The sequence below is a fragment of the Pleurodeles waltl genome, chromosome 4_2 (genome assembly GCF_031143425.1).
Source record: "Pleurodeles waltl isolate 20211129_DDA chromosome 4_2, aPleWal1.hap1.20221129, whole genome shotgun sequence".
NCBI lineage: Eukaryota > Metazoa > Chordata > Amphibia > Caudata > Salamandridae > Pleurodeles > Pleurodeles waltl.
The window spans coordinates 672,238,012-672,252,711 of record NC_090443.1 but is presented as its reverse complement, the minus strand read 5'-3'; the positions used below and the strand labels follow the sequence as shown (position 1 = coordinate 672,252,711).

At 44.4% G+C, this 14,700-nt stretch overlaps 1 protein-coding gene across 1 annotated transcript in view; it reads left to right on the top strand.

Moving 5' to 3' along the window:
* Nucleotides 1–2,762: 2,762 nt before the first annotated feature.
* AK5 (adenylate kinase 5) overlaps nt 2,763–14,700 on the top strand; it is a 2,252,667-nt gene continuing 2,240,729 nt past the window's right edge. Inside the window, exon 1 of the mRNA XM_069232252.1 lies at nt 2,763–3,210. Coding sequence (XP_069088353.1) covers nt 3,151–3,210 — 60 coding nt within the window. The 5' untranslated portion in view covers nt 2,763–3,150. The remainder of the gene's footprint in view (nt 3,211–14,700) is intronic.

Below are 14,700 nucleotides of genomic sequence, written 5' to 3'. Positions count from 1 at the left end.
ATGCCCCAGCAGTGATGGTCATCACCGCAGGACAAGAAAGGGACATGCCAGGCGTTGCCACAGGACGCCCAGAAAAAAAAAGAGACTGACACGTGCGCAGCGTGCACAGAGAGCTGCACCCGAGAATGTGACAACATGGGTAAAGTCCGTGAAGATGGAGAGAGTACCCGAGAGCGTGACGTAACGCACGGGAAAAGAGGCCATGTCAGCTGGCCGCACAGCGATGGAAGATGGCCACTGTTGGCCCATCAGTGATCAGGTCATCTGAACTGACCGACCCTGCCAGAGCAGATGGCAGGAGTGAGCGCCGTAACAGCGCAGCCTCGAGGCGCAAGAATGGCGCCCTCGAGTGAAGAGAAGGAGGAAGAGAGCGGGGACCCTCCTGCCAGAGAGAGGTCCACCAAGAGGATCCGGGAACGGACCAGACCGGGAGAGGTCTGCATGAAGAGCAGATCATGTCCTACCCGCAGGACTCAGCCTGTGAGAGGCTGCGACCGAGTAAGATGCACCAGAGGAGGTGCAGTGATAGGTCCATGTGAAGCAGCATGAGACCTGTGGCACGACGCCACGTCGAGAACAAAGAGGAAGATGTACCAGCAGAGGTGCAGCGCAAGGTCCATGTGCCGCAACATGTGACCTGTGGCACAATGCCACAGCAAGGAGAAGAGAGAGTGGCACGATGCCAACAAGAAATGAAGAGAGGAGTGTGACAGACCGGTCACACCACAGATCAACTCCATCGCAGGTGTGAAAGTGGAAGGAAGTAGAGTGACACAACTGAGGACTCGTGCGAGCAGATGAGGAGGTACCCATCAGTACAAGACAGTCACCGGGGTGAGCAGACGTCACTGAAGACAGCGATGCGGGTGGTCCCCCACGCTTCCCAGTACGACCGACCTGTCACCTGTCACCGGCTGCTTGGCTGTGATGGCATCCCTGACGCCGACTGCACAGGCCACACAAGACCCGCCGTGGCCACTATGTCCATTAAGTGGTCCTTCCGCTGACGAAGCCGCCGCCACCTGTTTGATCTGCATAAGGATGAAAAAACATCATCATCATCATGAGGTGCATCGCCCAATCATCGAAGGAGGAGCACAGCACCACCTGAGTGGAGACAGTCAGCAACAAGAACCGATGCTGACAAAGGCATGTCTGGCAACGTAGAAACTTATCATCTGAACACTTGCCATGAGCACTGTGAACCAGACGCCTGCCGGTGAGAGCAGACCAGATCATTTGGGCCATCCACCCTTGGGGTTGCACAAGACTAGGACGTGGCCCTGTTGGGAGTTCAGAGAGACTCCTTTGGCGTGGCCGACGTTGGCCCGCACAGCCCACGCAGTCCCGCCGCAATCCAGGGACAAGGGCCTCCAACAAATTCCTGTGAGAGCGGAATATCGCTGAGAGAATGCATCTGAGACAGCTCCACGTCAGGCATCCGGAAGCACGGAGGTCTCATATCGAGAGACTGGTCACCTGAAGACTTTGCACCGTGGCCAGAGCACCTGAATCTGGATGGCTCGAGCAATCGGACCCTGCATCAACAACCCTTGTGGCTCCATGCGAGACTAGGATGTGGTCCTGTAGGCTGTTCCTCTGAGACGTCTTTGCTGGGCCTGAGATAGGCAAGCACAGTCCACACAGTCCTGTGGAAGCCCGCAAAAGGGCCTCGAGGAGACTCCTGCTTGATGGAGATCTGGCACGAGAGGGAAGACTGCCGCTTCTCTGCCGCTGGACTCCCAGGCGCCCCAGGCCGTCACGTCATCTACAGTCTTAGGAGGTAAACAATCTCCAGAGTCAGAATGCCGTCCAGAACTGTGTACAGTGGACTCCCCACTGCTCCAGATGCACCCGCATCAGAAACTGTAAATAGACTTTGACCACATGAGCCCAGGCAGGACCCAATCAACAATATCCAGCGAACTGTGAGGTTGTGGACAAGCAACTGAAGTATCTGGACTTCATCCACACAGTGTTCGTGCCCAGCTGTACCTGGTTAAATTATGGACTCGTGCGGAGGTGTCCGGGTGCTCCCAGCTGCACCATGTCCACTGCAATTCTGCAGTCTGCCTTTTCGAGGCCGAGAGACTGATTGTGGTGTTTTGGTATTGTTTCTTTTACAGGTTGGACTTTTGTTTGGTTCCTCAATAAAGTTTGGGAGGGATGTAGAGTCCAGCTGGACTCGTTCTAGTGTTTCTGCCAGCCACTCTGCTGAGGGCTGGTCTTACAGATGTAACCCACACCCACCCAACACAGGCGTCACCAGTCAGGTGACCCTGTCAATAAAAGGGGCTGGGCGCTCGTGCCTGAGGCCAGTTGAATACCACCCTACCACTGTGTCTGCGTCCCTTCATTTACTAGCATGAGGGCCTAGGGCCCCACATTACAGAGCTCACACCCTCGAATGGTCTTTGGCAGAGTTGTATTTCCTTTGTTTAATAAAACGCTGCTCTTGGCCAGCAACCGCACAATGGTAGGTGCATGTGGAAACTAGGAGAAATGGAGTCGGTAACCTCTTATCATCTTAAACCATCAATCAGTATTACAAATATTCGCGCGTGTCCTATGGTAACTAACAGGAATGTTGATAAAGGCAAACTAGGCAAACAGTTTAGGAAACACGGACCATTCTGCAAAAGAGATATTTCACAAGTTTAACATTTTGCTCGTGAAACCGTTCTTTAATGCGACAATCTTATCCCTGATCAGAGATGAGTGGGAGTAGTACAGGGAATGAAAAGAAACAGCGTCTGCCGAACAACATAAATCCCAGCTTATTATCTATACAGAAGTGGCATCTCCCTCGTCCAATCAGAATTTGCACCGAGGTGGCCAATGGGAGCAGGCTGCTGAGCCCGTCCTTTCGGGAATAGCTCAGGGTTCATCGCTGCAGGCTAGTATCTGTTCACACAGCGTGTAGAAAGGGGAGGGGCAGGCTGCTCTAACGCTCAACCTTCCCTCGGATCTGGGCGGCCGCTGAACAACACCCGGTGCCCGACGTGCGCTTGCCCCCTGGTCCTCTCACCGAGTGCGCGCGGCTGCTGCAGTCACACTCCAGGGAGCCAAGGATTAAACGCCAGCACCACGGAAAGTGCACAGGTATCTGCTGAAGTGTCCTCAGGCGTGCCCTGCTGGCCGGCTGAAGTCATGAATGTCAACGAAGCCAAGGAATACCTGGCGAGGAGAGAGATTCCCCAGCTGTTTGAGGTAAGCTTGGATGTAGGTTTGTGGCACCTGTAGTATATGTGAGAGACAGTTACTGAGGTTCGGAAACGAAAGCAAGGCGAACAGCAGGATGTGCGATGGAATGCCGAGTTACTTGTAGCACTTCCATTGCACTAGCCTTGTGGCGACCCAAGTTGTTCAGGTGCAGCTGCTTTTACTTGATGCATATTCTGACTGGTCCATGGGGTTGTGGACTATTTCAGTAAAATCAAGGAACGTGATATCCTGCCCAATTGTGTATTTTGGGATCACTTGAGTATTCATTAGTGTTTTCTCCTGATGTGCTCTCGCGCTCCTGTGTAAATAAATAAACATATGTCCAGATACCTTTTGGAACTGGTGCAATGGAATGCCCTCCCACTCCAAAGAGAAAACGCACATATGCCCACACTATTATCAGTCGTTCGAGCACAAGAATGAAACTGAACCTACACACTTCACATTTTTTTGTCACACCACCAGCTTCCCGAACTTTCGTTTCAGTTCTTGACATGTTAAATCACACTGGCAGAAAGCAGATCTGCTGTCTAAGCAAGTGCGTCTTTCAAAAGCACCCTATGCCCTATCTTAGCCAGCAAGCATCCTTTCGGTACTCATCATCACAGTTAGGACATGTATTTGCGTGCCTACACGCATGCATAGCAAATGTAGCTTCATTCACGGCGTGTCACAAAACAGCCACGCAGGTAAATGGTTAGTGCGAGCAAAGCGCAAGGGGCTTGAGGCGTATCATCACTACCGCGAACAGGTCCGTTTGTCCTAGTACGGGACGTACGCTCGTCCACTTAGCCCGTATCCTTTGGTCAAAACTGAGACACTGCGAGGACAGGACCTCCTTCAGCAGTTCTCCTGTGCTGCACTGCTGGAGTGAGTGGTTTGGGGTGACGTCGCATCCCGCAGGCAGGATGAGAAACCGCGCCAGGTGCAGACTGCCTCGCCACAGGTGTGGCGCGCGGCGACTCTAACAGATACCGGGCAGAGTAATAGCTCACATCTGACGCCGCCTCGGTAGCGCTCTCCACCAATTACCGAGAAAAAGCAGTTACGTGGTGGCAGCTAGCTCCCCCTTCGCACCAGAGATGTCCGCCCTATCTGAGGAGTAGCCTTTGAATGCTTAACCTGTGCGGAATTCCAAGTGCATGGGTTTTGTGGCGTGACGGTGCCCCGCTTTTCGGTGATATTGTTCAGAACCAGCTGTAAAATGTATGCCAGCCCAGTACTCATTACTGGATTGCATTCTAAATGTTGCCCGTTCAACTGGTACGGGAGGACGTCAGATCTGACAGGGGGCTACCCACTAAGAAAAGTTATTGAATGCAACCATAGGGTATCTTTCAATGCATCAAAATAAGTCATCTAACATTACAGATGTGTATTTGTAATGTGCGTGTTCAACGAAAGGTTATAAATAAAACCCATGCTACTCGTTTTCCGAAGCCGAGAATTTGAGAAGGTTAAGAGGATCCCGGGATTCGGATCTGCAATTATGGAGTCGAGCGTTGATGGGTAGAATTTATGCATTCCGATCAACTCGGTAATGCCTCCCGAGTTAAAGTGTTAATGTCAACACAAATTCCTTTCAGACAAAAAAATCCGATTAGGGAACAACACAAGTTGAACAAAAGAAAAAAAATGATTGTTTCAAATACCGGAGCCGAGAAAGACACGTTCCTTCTCTTTACTAAATGTGACCCAAAACCTACACACCGAAGATGTAATTCAAAAAGCGCTTCAGGCAAAAGCTAAGGTAAATTCACAGAAAATCTTTCTATTCAAGCTGACCCCCCACAAAACCTTTTTCATGAGAACTTCGTGTAATCTGTGCTGGAGAAATGTGTTCTCTGCCAAGGAAGGTTGCCCACTGCTCAGAATAGAAATACCAGTCCTTTTCATAAAGAAGTGTATTATTATAATAGTAATCCATTCTTCCCTTTTTAATTTGTGACGCAGTTTAATGATAAATCAGACTTTTTTAAAAGGACCCTGCCTGGGATGTGAAGTTAAGATTGGTCCAGCCATCTGTAGAGACAGAACTGTTCTGTAAATATAAACTTCTACTCGAGAAGTTGCTTTTTCAGAGGAATTGGAAAGCTTACTTCCGGATTCAGCCTGAGAAAATTATCGGATTCAAAACCTTCATCATGTCGCATAACACATGCATGTAGCCTGCTCATAGAGTGAATCTGTTAGCCCGCCATGGACTGATTTTAACAATTGCTTTAGCTTTCTTCTCATTCGTATTAAAATTAATTTCATTTGAATACAGCGTTTCCTTAAATTAAAAGGCACAATGTGCCTTGAACTTTAACCACTTGGTGGTTCCACATTACTGCGAGTCTAGGGAAATCTAGGTAAAAATCAAGTTATCTTGACCCGTTCGGACTGCACAAAGAATTTGCTGAAGAGGAGATAGAAAAGTGTTAGAGTGACAGCTGTAGAGCCTGAAATTTGGACTTTTAAACAGTAGGAGAAGTACAAACCGGTAGAAGAAGCAAAGTGTAGTAAAATATGAGTCTGGGAGTGAATCTGAATTTAAAGCATTCCCACAAATGTTTGTTCCAGGAGAGGCATAAAACAATATACAGTATTGCAGTAGCAAAAATGAATTGGAAATGGGCATAAGCCTAGGGTGAATATTATAGAGAATCTAGAGTGGCCGTAATATTGAGTATTTACAAAAATGCGCTATTATTCAAAATGCATAAGAAATTATCAAATTATCCATATTGTGGCACAGAAATAATCTGATAATACTGTAAATGTTATGTCATCAGCATTTCTTTAGTGCATTCTCTTAATTTGTATTTTCACCTTTCACTTCCCATTGACCAGAGTCATGGTGGGCAGGTGGTATTGTAATCGTATTTATATAGCGCTTACTACCCCTGACGAGGCGTTGAAGCGCTTTTCGGTGAGGAGCACGCTACTGTGGAACCCAACAAGAATTAGTGATGGATTAGTATCCGGAAATAGTGAGTACAGTTTTAGTATTATTATGAGTTAATTTGAACCGCGGATATGAGAGTTTGTTAGTTAGATTGACTGGAGTAATGGAGGGATGGAGGAGGAAAGAAATCCAGAATTGTTAATTGGGAGTATATCCTTAATTTACTCAACCCAAAGGCTTGGGGTGAGTAAAGGGGGATGGAGGAGGGAAGAGAATGTGGAAGGGTTAGGGAGAGCATAGTAGCAGGGTGAGATTAATGTGGGAGAATTTAGTAGGGTTGTGTGGGAGGTCACGGTAGTAGAGTGAGGTTTGGTGACTTAGATGTGGAAGCGGAGGGAAGAGCTTAGGCAGAGTTATTTAGGAGATGAAAGTAGTAGAAAGGATTTGGGATGAGTCAGAGTGAGAATGGAGGATAGTTTGATAGAGACATGACATATGATGATGGGTAGATAAGTGTGATAAGATGAGAGCAGTAATTCATAGATATCTAGTATAACAACCCACCCAGGAGCCATGCAATGACCCACGAACATGCCAAGCACAGAAACAACATATATATATATATATATATATATATACACACACACACACACACATGAATACACACACCTATGCACATACAATACATAATTAGAACCATGGGTAAAATATACTTAGTCAAACAGATTTAAAGAGTGTGTGTGTGTGTGTATTTTATTGTTATGACATAGTAGCGATACATATTTTCTAAAGAAACTATACATAACTAGAAATATACACATAATCTGAAAAAAATATTTATCAACATATGCATATGCAGTTCATAGTTGTTTGAATATGGTGGTTATGAATGAAAGCGCCAACTCTTGTGTAGTTTTCTGAAGACAAGAAAGTTATCTGTGGCTCTTATAGTTGGGGGTCATGAATTCCATAGTTTGGCTGCTTGAACAGAGAAGGATGTACCACCTATAGTCTTTTTCTTGTATGGTGGTTTTCTAAGGCGGGGTGCCAATCTTGAGTGGAGGTTTCTTTGTTGGATGTATTTGGTTATTTTGTTTCTGATAAAAAGTGGTCCTGTTCCATGTATAGCTTTGTGGGTGATACAAAGCAGCTTGAAAGTGCATCTTCTGGCAACGGGTAACCAGTGTAGTGCTCTCAAGGCAGGGGAGATGTTGGCTTGCGGCTTTACATGTAATAGTAGCCTGGCTGCGGAATTCTGGATACGTTGTATTTTTTTCATATCAGATGATCCATGGTGGAGGCCACTGGTATAATCCAGTTTGGATAGTACAAGCGAGATTGTAGATTGCACCTTGTGTGGAAATCCGAGGTGGGGGAATATGCCTCGTAAAGTCTTCAAGGTGATGAAGCTTGTTCGTGCTAATTTGTCCACTTGGGCATTCATAGTTAATTTGGAATCCATGGTGATTCCTAGGTTTTTAACTTCCTTGGATAATTGAGGAGGTGGTCCGAGATCGTCAGGCCAGACGCACAGAGGGTCATAACTTTTCCAGTCACCACATAAGAGTATTTCTGTTTTGGATGTATTTAGTTTGAGATGGCTCCAGGTCATCCACTGATCAACGGCTCTGAGGCAACTGAAGATTTGTGAGTTTTTAATGTTTTTGGGGCATTCTAATTTAAGTAGTATTTGTGTGTCATCTGCATAGTTGTAGCATGTGAGATGGAAATCATTGATCAGTTCTGGTAAAGATATCATGTAGATGTTGAAAAGCAAAGGTGAGATGATTGACTCTTGGGGGACCCCTGCTTTTGTGAGGTAGGGTTCGGACGAGAAGGGGGGCGAGTGGATGATTAGATCTTTTTTGAAGATAGGAAGTAATCCAGTCGAGAGCAATCCCTTGTATGCCGGCTTCGTGGAGTCTTTGAATTAGGGTGTCATGGTCAACCGTATCAAAGGCAGCTGAGAGGTCCAAGAGAAGTAGTGCAGCAACTCCATTTCAGCCGACTGTGTTTTTAAGATCATCCCAGATTGCTATGACTGCCGATTCAGTGCTTCTTCGTGGGCGGAATCCAGTTTGGAAGTCTGAAAGTATAGAATTGTCTTCAATGAATTGTGACATCTGGGTGAAAGCTGCTCTTTCTATCAATTTGCCCAGGAAAGGTCCATTTGTGATTGGTCTGTAGTTGTTGGGGTCTTGCGGGTCTAGGTTTGTTTTCTTTAATAAAGGTTGTATGTATGCCTTTTTCAGGTCTACAGGAAAAGTTCCTGAAGTTAAAGAGTTGTTGATGATTCTTGTTACAGGTGTGGCAGCAGAAGTAGATAGAAGAATGTTATTGAAGATTTGTGGTGGGCAAGGGTCAGAAGGGCAACCAGAAGGTCTGCTTGCTTAGGACCAAATCCATAAATTCATCCTCGGATATTTGTTTGAAGGACTGTAGAGGTTGGGTTGGTTTATTCTTAGAGGGTATTTTAGGAAAAGGGGTTGGTGCTGATGGTTTTCTTCTGTTTTAAATAGGAGTCCAATGTTTCTGCCTTGGTTGTGTAGTTAGTTGCCAATTTGTTTGTGAAATCTTGAGTAGTGGAATGACTAGCTTCCATGCATGTAGGTTTTCAAAATTCATTGAGAATTTTATAAAATTAATTGGTTGTAGATTGAGCATTTTGAATTCTGTCTGAGTAGTACCTTTTTTTAGCTTTTTTTGATTGATGATTTGTATATCCTGTTAAGTTTGTGTAGCTGCAGTTTGTCTTGACCGTTGTTTGTTTTGAGCCAGGTCCGCTGCAACTTTCTGATTTGTTGCTTTATCTTTTTAAGTTCTGTGTTTCTCCAAGGTGTTGGTTTTCTTTTGTTGTGTTTAGTTTTTTTGAGTGGTATTAGGATATCAAAAACGTCCTGTAGCCACTCATAAAGTTTTGGCACAGAAGTAATTGTATCTAGATCTGTGTTGGCTGTTAGATGTGTTTCTAAGTCATCCAAATTGAGTTTGCTCCATGGTCAATAGGTGTATGTATGTAAGTAGTTGTGGGGTGTGTTGATTTGTGGAGTTGTATGTTGGGAAGTTATCAAATGGTGGTCTGACCAAGTGATTGGCGTGAGGCTATGAATAGTAACTAGTTCAGGCTTAGCAAAAATGACATCTAGGATGTGACCAGCGATGTGTGTGGGATTGTGTACAATCTGATGTAGGTTCAATGCGATTAGGCCAGTGGTGATAGCTTTTGGATGGGGCCTATTGGGTTTGTCAAACCAAATGTTTAGATCCCCAAGAATGCATAGGTTGGAGTATAGTGTAAAGGTTTGAGACAGTGTCTAGAAAAGCATTTGGGAATGTGGAATTGTTAGGTGGAGGTCTGTAAAGGAGGAGAAAGTTACAGGAGGAAGTTGGAGTAGGGTGGAATCTGGTAAGGAGGGCTTCACAACCTTGTATGGAGATGTTGTCTGTTTTACTGAGGTTCAATGCCTGTTTGAATATAATAGCTAGTCCACCTCCTCTCTTGCCTATACGGTTTTGTGTGATGGTTTGATAGCCTGGAGGAACAGCTTCGTGCAACAATGGGGCCATGTCATCTCCCAACCAGGATTCAGTTATGAATCGTAAGTCAGGTTGTGTGTCTGTGAGCAGGTTGTAGATGTGGTGCTTGTTTTTTGAGAGTGATTGAGCATTTATGAGCTGGCAGTTTAGAAAAGGTGTGTTAGTGGTAGTGTAGTTTTGTTTAGGAGAAGGGTAAGTAGACAATGTGAGCTTGAAGCAGGAGTGTTGCTAGTTGTGGTAACTGCTTGAGGCTCACAACAGTCTTGCTTTTCAATATAGTGTTCCTCTTCCTGCAGGTTAAGGAGGCATTTTGTTGGGTCTGTGTGTGTGTGGGTGATGGACGTGGTGGCTGAGGGAGCCATGAGGAGTGTGCTGTTTTTTGTAGGGTAGTTTTATTATGTAATAGACAAGGGGATGCGAGGTTGCTATGAGTGGCATGTTTTTTATTTTGTTTGCGTTTGTTTAGTGTGGATGGAGTATGGGTTAGGGGTGGTGAAGGAGCATGTGGATCATGATGTAAGGCTCTAAATTGTGCAATGGAAGAGAGGCGAGTGCATGAAAGTTGCTGGGTTGGGGTGCATGTGGTAGGTGTTTGTGAAGGGTGAGAAAGTAGGGGTGGCGATAGGATGGAATTTGTATTCTTTGTGTAGTCCTGAGGGTGGGAGTCGGTATGATGATAAGTGTAATGCAAGTTTGTGTTGCTTTGATTTGCTGATGTTTGTGGTCGGTATTGTTTTTGTGGAATAGTGAGAGGGGATATTGGTGTAGTTGTTTTTGGTGAGGGATTTGTATGTGAGTTAGTGCTGGTGAGTGGAATTTGAGTGTTAGATGGGGTGTTGATGTGTTTTGGAGATTAATGTACGAGGTGTGTAAGAGGTGATGGATGTGTGCCAGGGGAGTTAGTGTTAGTTGTGATGACTGGAAGAGGTAATATGTGTGGTGGAGTGAAATGTGGGGATTGTATGGTTGTGTGTAATTGGTGAAGAGAGGGGAAGAGTGTTTGTAGATGGTGTGTTTGAAGGCAGGGTTTGGGCATTGTTATGATGACAGGTGGTCTGTGTGGAGCAAACAGCGGATAGTGTTGTTGATTAGTATGAGCAGAGAGTGTGTATCTGGAAGGCTGAGACTGAGAGAAATATATACTGTAGTTTTGTGTTGTGTGGGTGATGGCAGGTTGTGTTAGTGGGAGTGGACAGAATAGTGTTTGCTGTGAGAATGCAGGTGTTTGACTGTTGTAGTTGTGGGGGATATGTGTATATGTGTTGTATAAAGGGTATTGTGTTGGGTGATGGGACAATGCAATCTGTCTGTGGTCAGTTTGTGATGCATGAGTTGGATGTCTTTGTAGAATATGTGTTTGCATGTTGAGGGATGTGTAGGGGCTGAAACCATTCCAGTACAATTGTGAATTGGGCAGCATTTCTGGCCCTAGGCCCTAGTCCCTACCTGTCCTGAACAGGCCCAAACAGGCAGCTGCCCTTGTCCTCTCTGCCCGGGCTGAGACGCCCTGAGTCCTAGCCTTTAATAGCCCTACTGGCCAATAGGAAGCTGGTCCTAACCCTAGCCAATCCAATTTCAAGCCCTGATTCAAACAACTAATGGGAGACCCAGCCCTAATCACCAATCATAGCCCTATTCCTGACCACCAATCAACAGCCACAGTCCTAAAACCAGCAACCAATCAGAATCCCAGCCCTATCCACCAATCACAATCCTAGAACCAACAGCCAATCAGAATCTCAGCCCTATCCACCAATCACAGCCCTAGAACCAACAGCCAATCAGAATCTCAGCCCTATCCACCAATCACAGCCCTAGAACCAACAGCCAATCAGATTCTCAGCCCTATCCACCAATCACAGCCCTAGAACCAACAGCCATTCAGAATCTCAGCCCTGTCCACCAATCACAGCCCTAGAACCAACAGCCAATCAGATTCCCAGCCCTATCCACCAATCATAACCCCAGCCCTGTAGCCAGAAACCAATGAAAGACCATCTCCCAACAACATATGCAACAACCAATAGGAACTTATATAAGGAGCAAGTTAACTGAAGTCCAGTCCCTGTGGTCAGAGGGAAAGGCAACTGCTGCTCTATTCAGAATCTCCTTGGATACAGACAGGCTGAATCCACATTTTCAAGCTAGCAGAGTCTACTTTCCAGGTAAGGGAGAGATTGTTTAAGAAACAAACACTGGAATACTGCTGGGCGCGCACTCTGAAATAGGGCTTTTTAAAGGTAAAAATACAGGGGGGCAGACAGTTTTTAAGCACAATTTAAATCACAGAAACAGATTAAAACAGTCTCCTAAAAACACACTCTGCAAGATGTATGTAGCCTTTTTACTTAGAAGAGAAAAAGGGGGGGGGGCTGCCACAAACTAGCAAGGCAATGTACACAGTCACGGCAAAAACGAATGAAAAAAAAACACCACTTTAAAAGAGGCCAGGCTGCCTGAAACACAGAGAGTCCACAGGGAAACAGACACAGGTAGCTGAAATAAACACTTTTGAACAAATAATACTATTTACCCAGAAAAATCTCATGGCTCCTTACCTAGGTCTTTTTGCAATCCTTGAACACTGGGCTGTATCAGGACACAGGGGAGATGCACAGAGGCTCACAAAATGGAGGTGGCTGTCTTGGGCTTCCCTCCACAAACTTAAGGGGCCAGAGCAGGTGTGGGGGGCGGGTCTCAGGTGCAGCAGGGACTCAGGGAACCAATCAGCTAAGTCCAGTCCCTGTGGTCAGGGGAAAGGCAACTGCTGCTTTATTCAGAATCTCCTTGGATACAGACAGGCTGAATCCACACTTTCAAGCTAGCAGAGTCTACTTTCCAGGTAAGGGAGAGATTGTTTAAGAATTGTTTGTCAGCGATGAGAAGGTTAGACTTTTACATATTTGTTACCGATGATGAACTGTATTCAGAGTTATTCCATATGAGTTAACTATTTGCTTCGTACTAGGTAATTTAAGTTTATCAAGAAAAAGCAGAAACAGTTCTTTTCCTCAAACTTTCATTTTCCAGTTATGTACACAATCATTTTGGGGAAGTTGAGGATTACTTTTCAGCTTTAAGAACAGACAAAGTATGAAATAAAAAGTCAAATGTATTGACAACAGAGGAGTGGGCATGCTGGGAGGATAGCATGAGAACACACCCACATACTTTCAAGCTTGCAATAGCCAGCCAGCATAATATTTATAATGCACTCACTCATCCTTTAAGAGATCAATGGTATAGTTGGGGGAAAAAGAGTTATTTGTTTTTGAAGACAAATCTGTGCTCCCGTACTTCCATAAATTTCCAGTGGAAATCATAGAAACATGTCGATCATATGCTGTATTGTACTACACAATTTCAGTATTTTATCCAGTGCCACCTGATGGTGCCTGAACCAAGACACAGTACTTAATAAGCCTGGGCGAAAAGTGAAGCATGTCACATTGAGGGAGGCTTGAAAGAAACTATCAAGCAGTGGGTGGAAGAAGATACCTTAGCTGGTAGCCCTAACAAATAAGGTTCTTCAACCTTCGTAGACCTTGCGCGTATCAAGGTGATCGACTTCCAGGGTCACGAGGAAGCTATCCTACATGGACAACGATGGCTGGATTTTTGTCTGTGTAGGAATTAATGCAAAATATGTAAGCAATCTGAGACAATAACTAGGATTATTTTAGCCTGCAAGTGTGAGGAAAGCTGAAAAGAAAACTGTGAGCTATTTGGAAATAACGAAGTGCACTTTGGTTTGGACAGTTATGTCACAATAGAGATAAATAGGGCTTATTAGAAACTATTCATGCATTCAACTTGAGAGGAAATCCCTTTATTGGCGGCACAACATAATGAGGGAATGCTTAAAGAGGAACAGTGCAGTAATGTTGTTTAGAAAAACATGTGCCAATGCAAAAATTAGGATTCTTTGAGGGTGTTAGAGATTGAAGCTTGAATGATAACCGTCTTTTACTATCTCAGATTGTGCAGGTTATGGAATCTTGGATCCATACGATTTGGCCAGAGGTCACTGGACAAGAGTTTAGCTTGACAACAAATGATTATTGACTCGATGTTGGATAAATTAAGCTTGAGTAAGTTAGAGATTATACAAAAGTGGATTGTTTATAGAGAGAAAATTAGTCCTCTCCAAAACACCAATTCAGCCATTTAAAGATATTATATAGTACTTACTCCTACACAAGAGTGCAATTTGTATAAAGTTCTCAAAAAATTCCTTCATGCAATATTGAGTCAACCCAGATAACCATTTGTGGAATGGCAGCAACAATATCCTGAGTAAAATGTTTCTAAATGTTTATACAACACTTACATAATATACAAATAAATACACATTCATAAAATAACCTGACTGTTCACTTCCTTCTAAGGGATATCAAGTATATTCACACCCCATCTTTTTTCTTACATCCCACTCACAACTCATGACCAGGTAAACACTTATGAGCTGATCTCAGTTGTGTACAGCCATATATACTGATTCCCTATGAATGAAAACCAATTTTGGCCATCAAGGCAGCTTTCAAAGATCAATTTTATTTAAGCAATGTTCTTTCTTTTAGTTTGTAAGTATTTGCTTTGTTAAATATACTTAGGTGTATTGATTTCAATCTATTTCTCACTTTAGTCATACACTCTCTTAACCTTACTGTGTTATCTTTAGGTACGTACATATATCACGTTTGTTTCTGAAGTAATACAGTGACATTAATCGAAACTGAGATGTTTAATATATGGACTTTAGGGGCCACTAGTAAAGTTTTGCAACCCTTAACGGCAATGGATTAAGTGAGGTGGATAATGAAAGTATGCAATGGATTTAGCATCTGTTCATTTAGCATACATCTATCAAAGGACAAGAGAAAAACATTTAAAGGATTTGATTCTGTGCCACAAAATCTGAGTTTATGTACATGATCCAGGAGTGGTCAGTGGTAAGCAGTGAACAATTCCAGCAATAAACCATTTAAAATTGTGGCACCAAAGCATTTACTACCCATTTCATTTAAGCAATTGTCTACCGGGAGAAC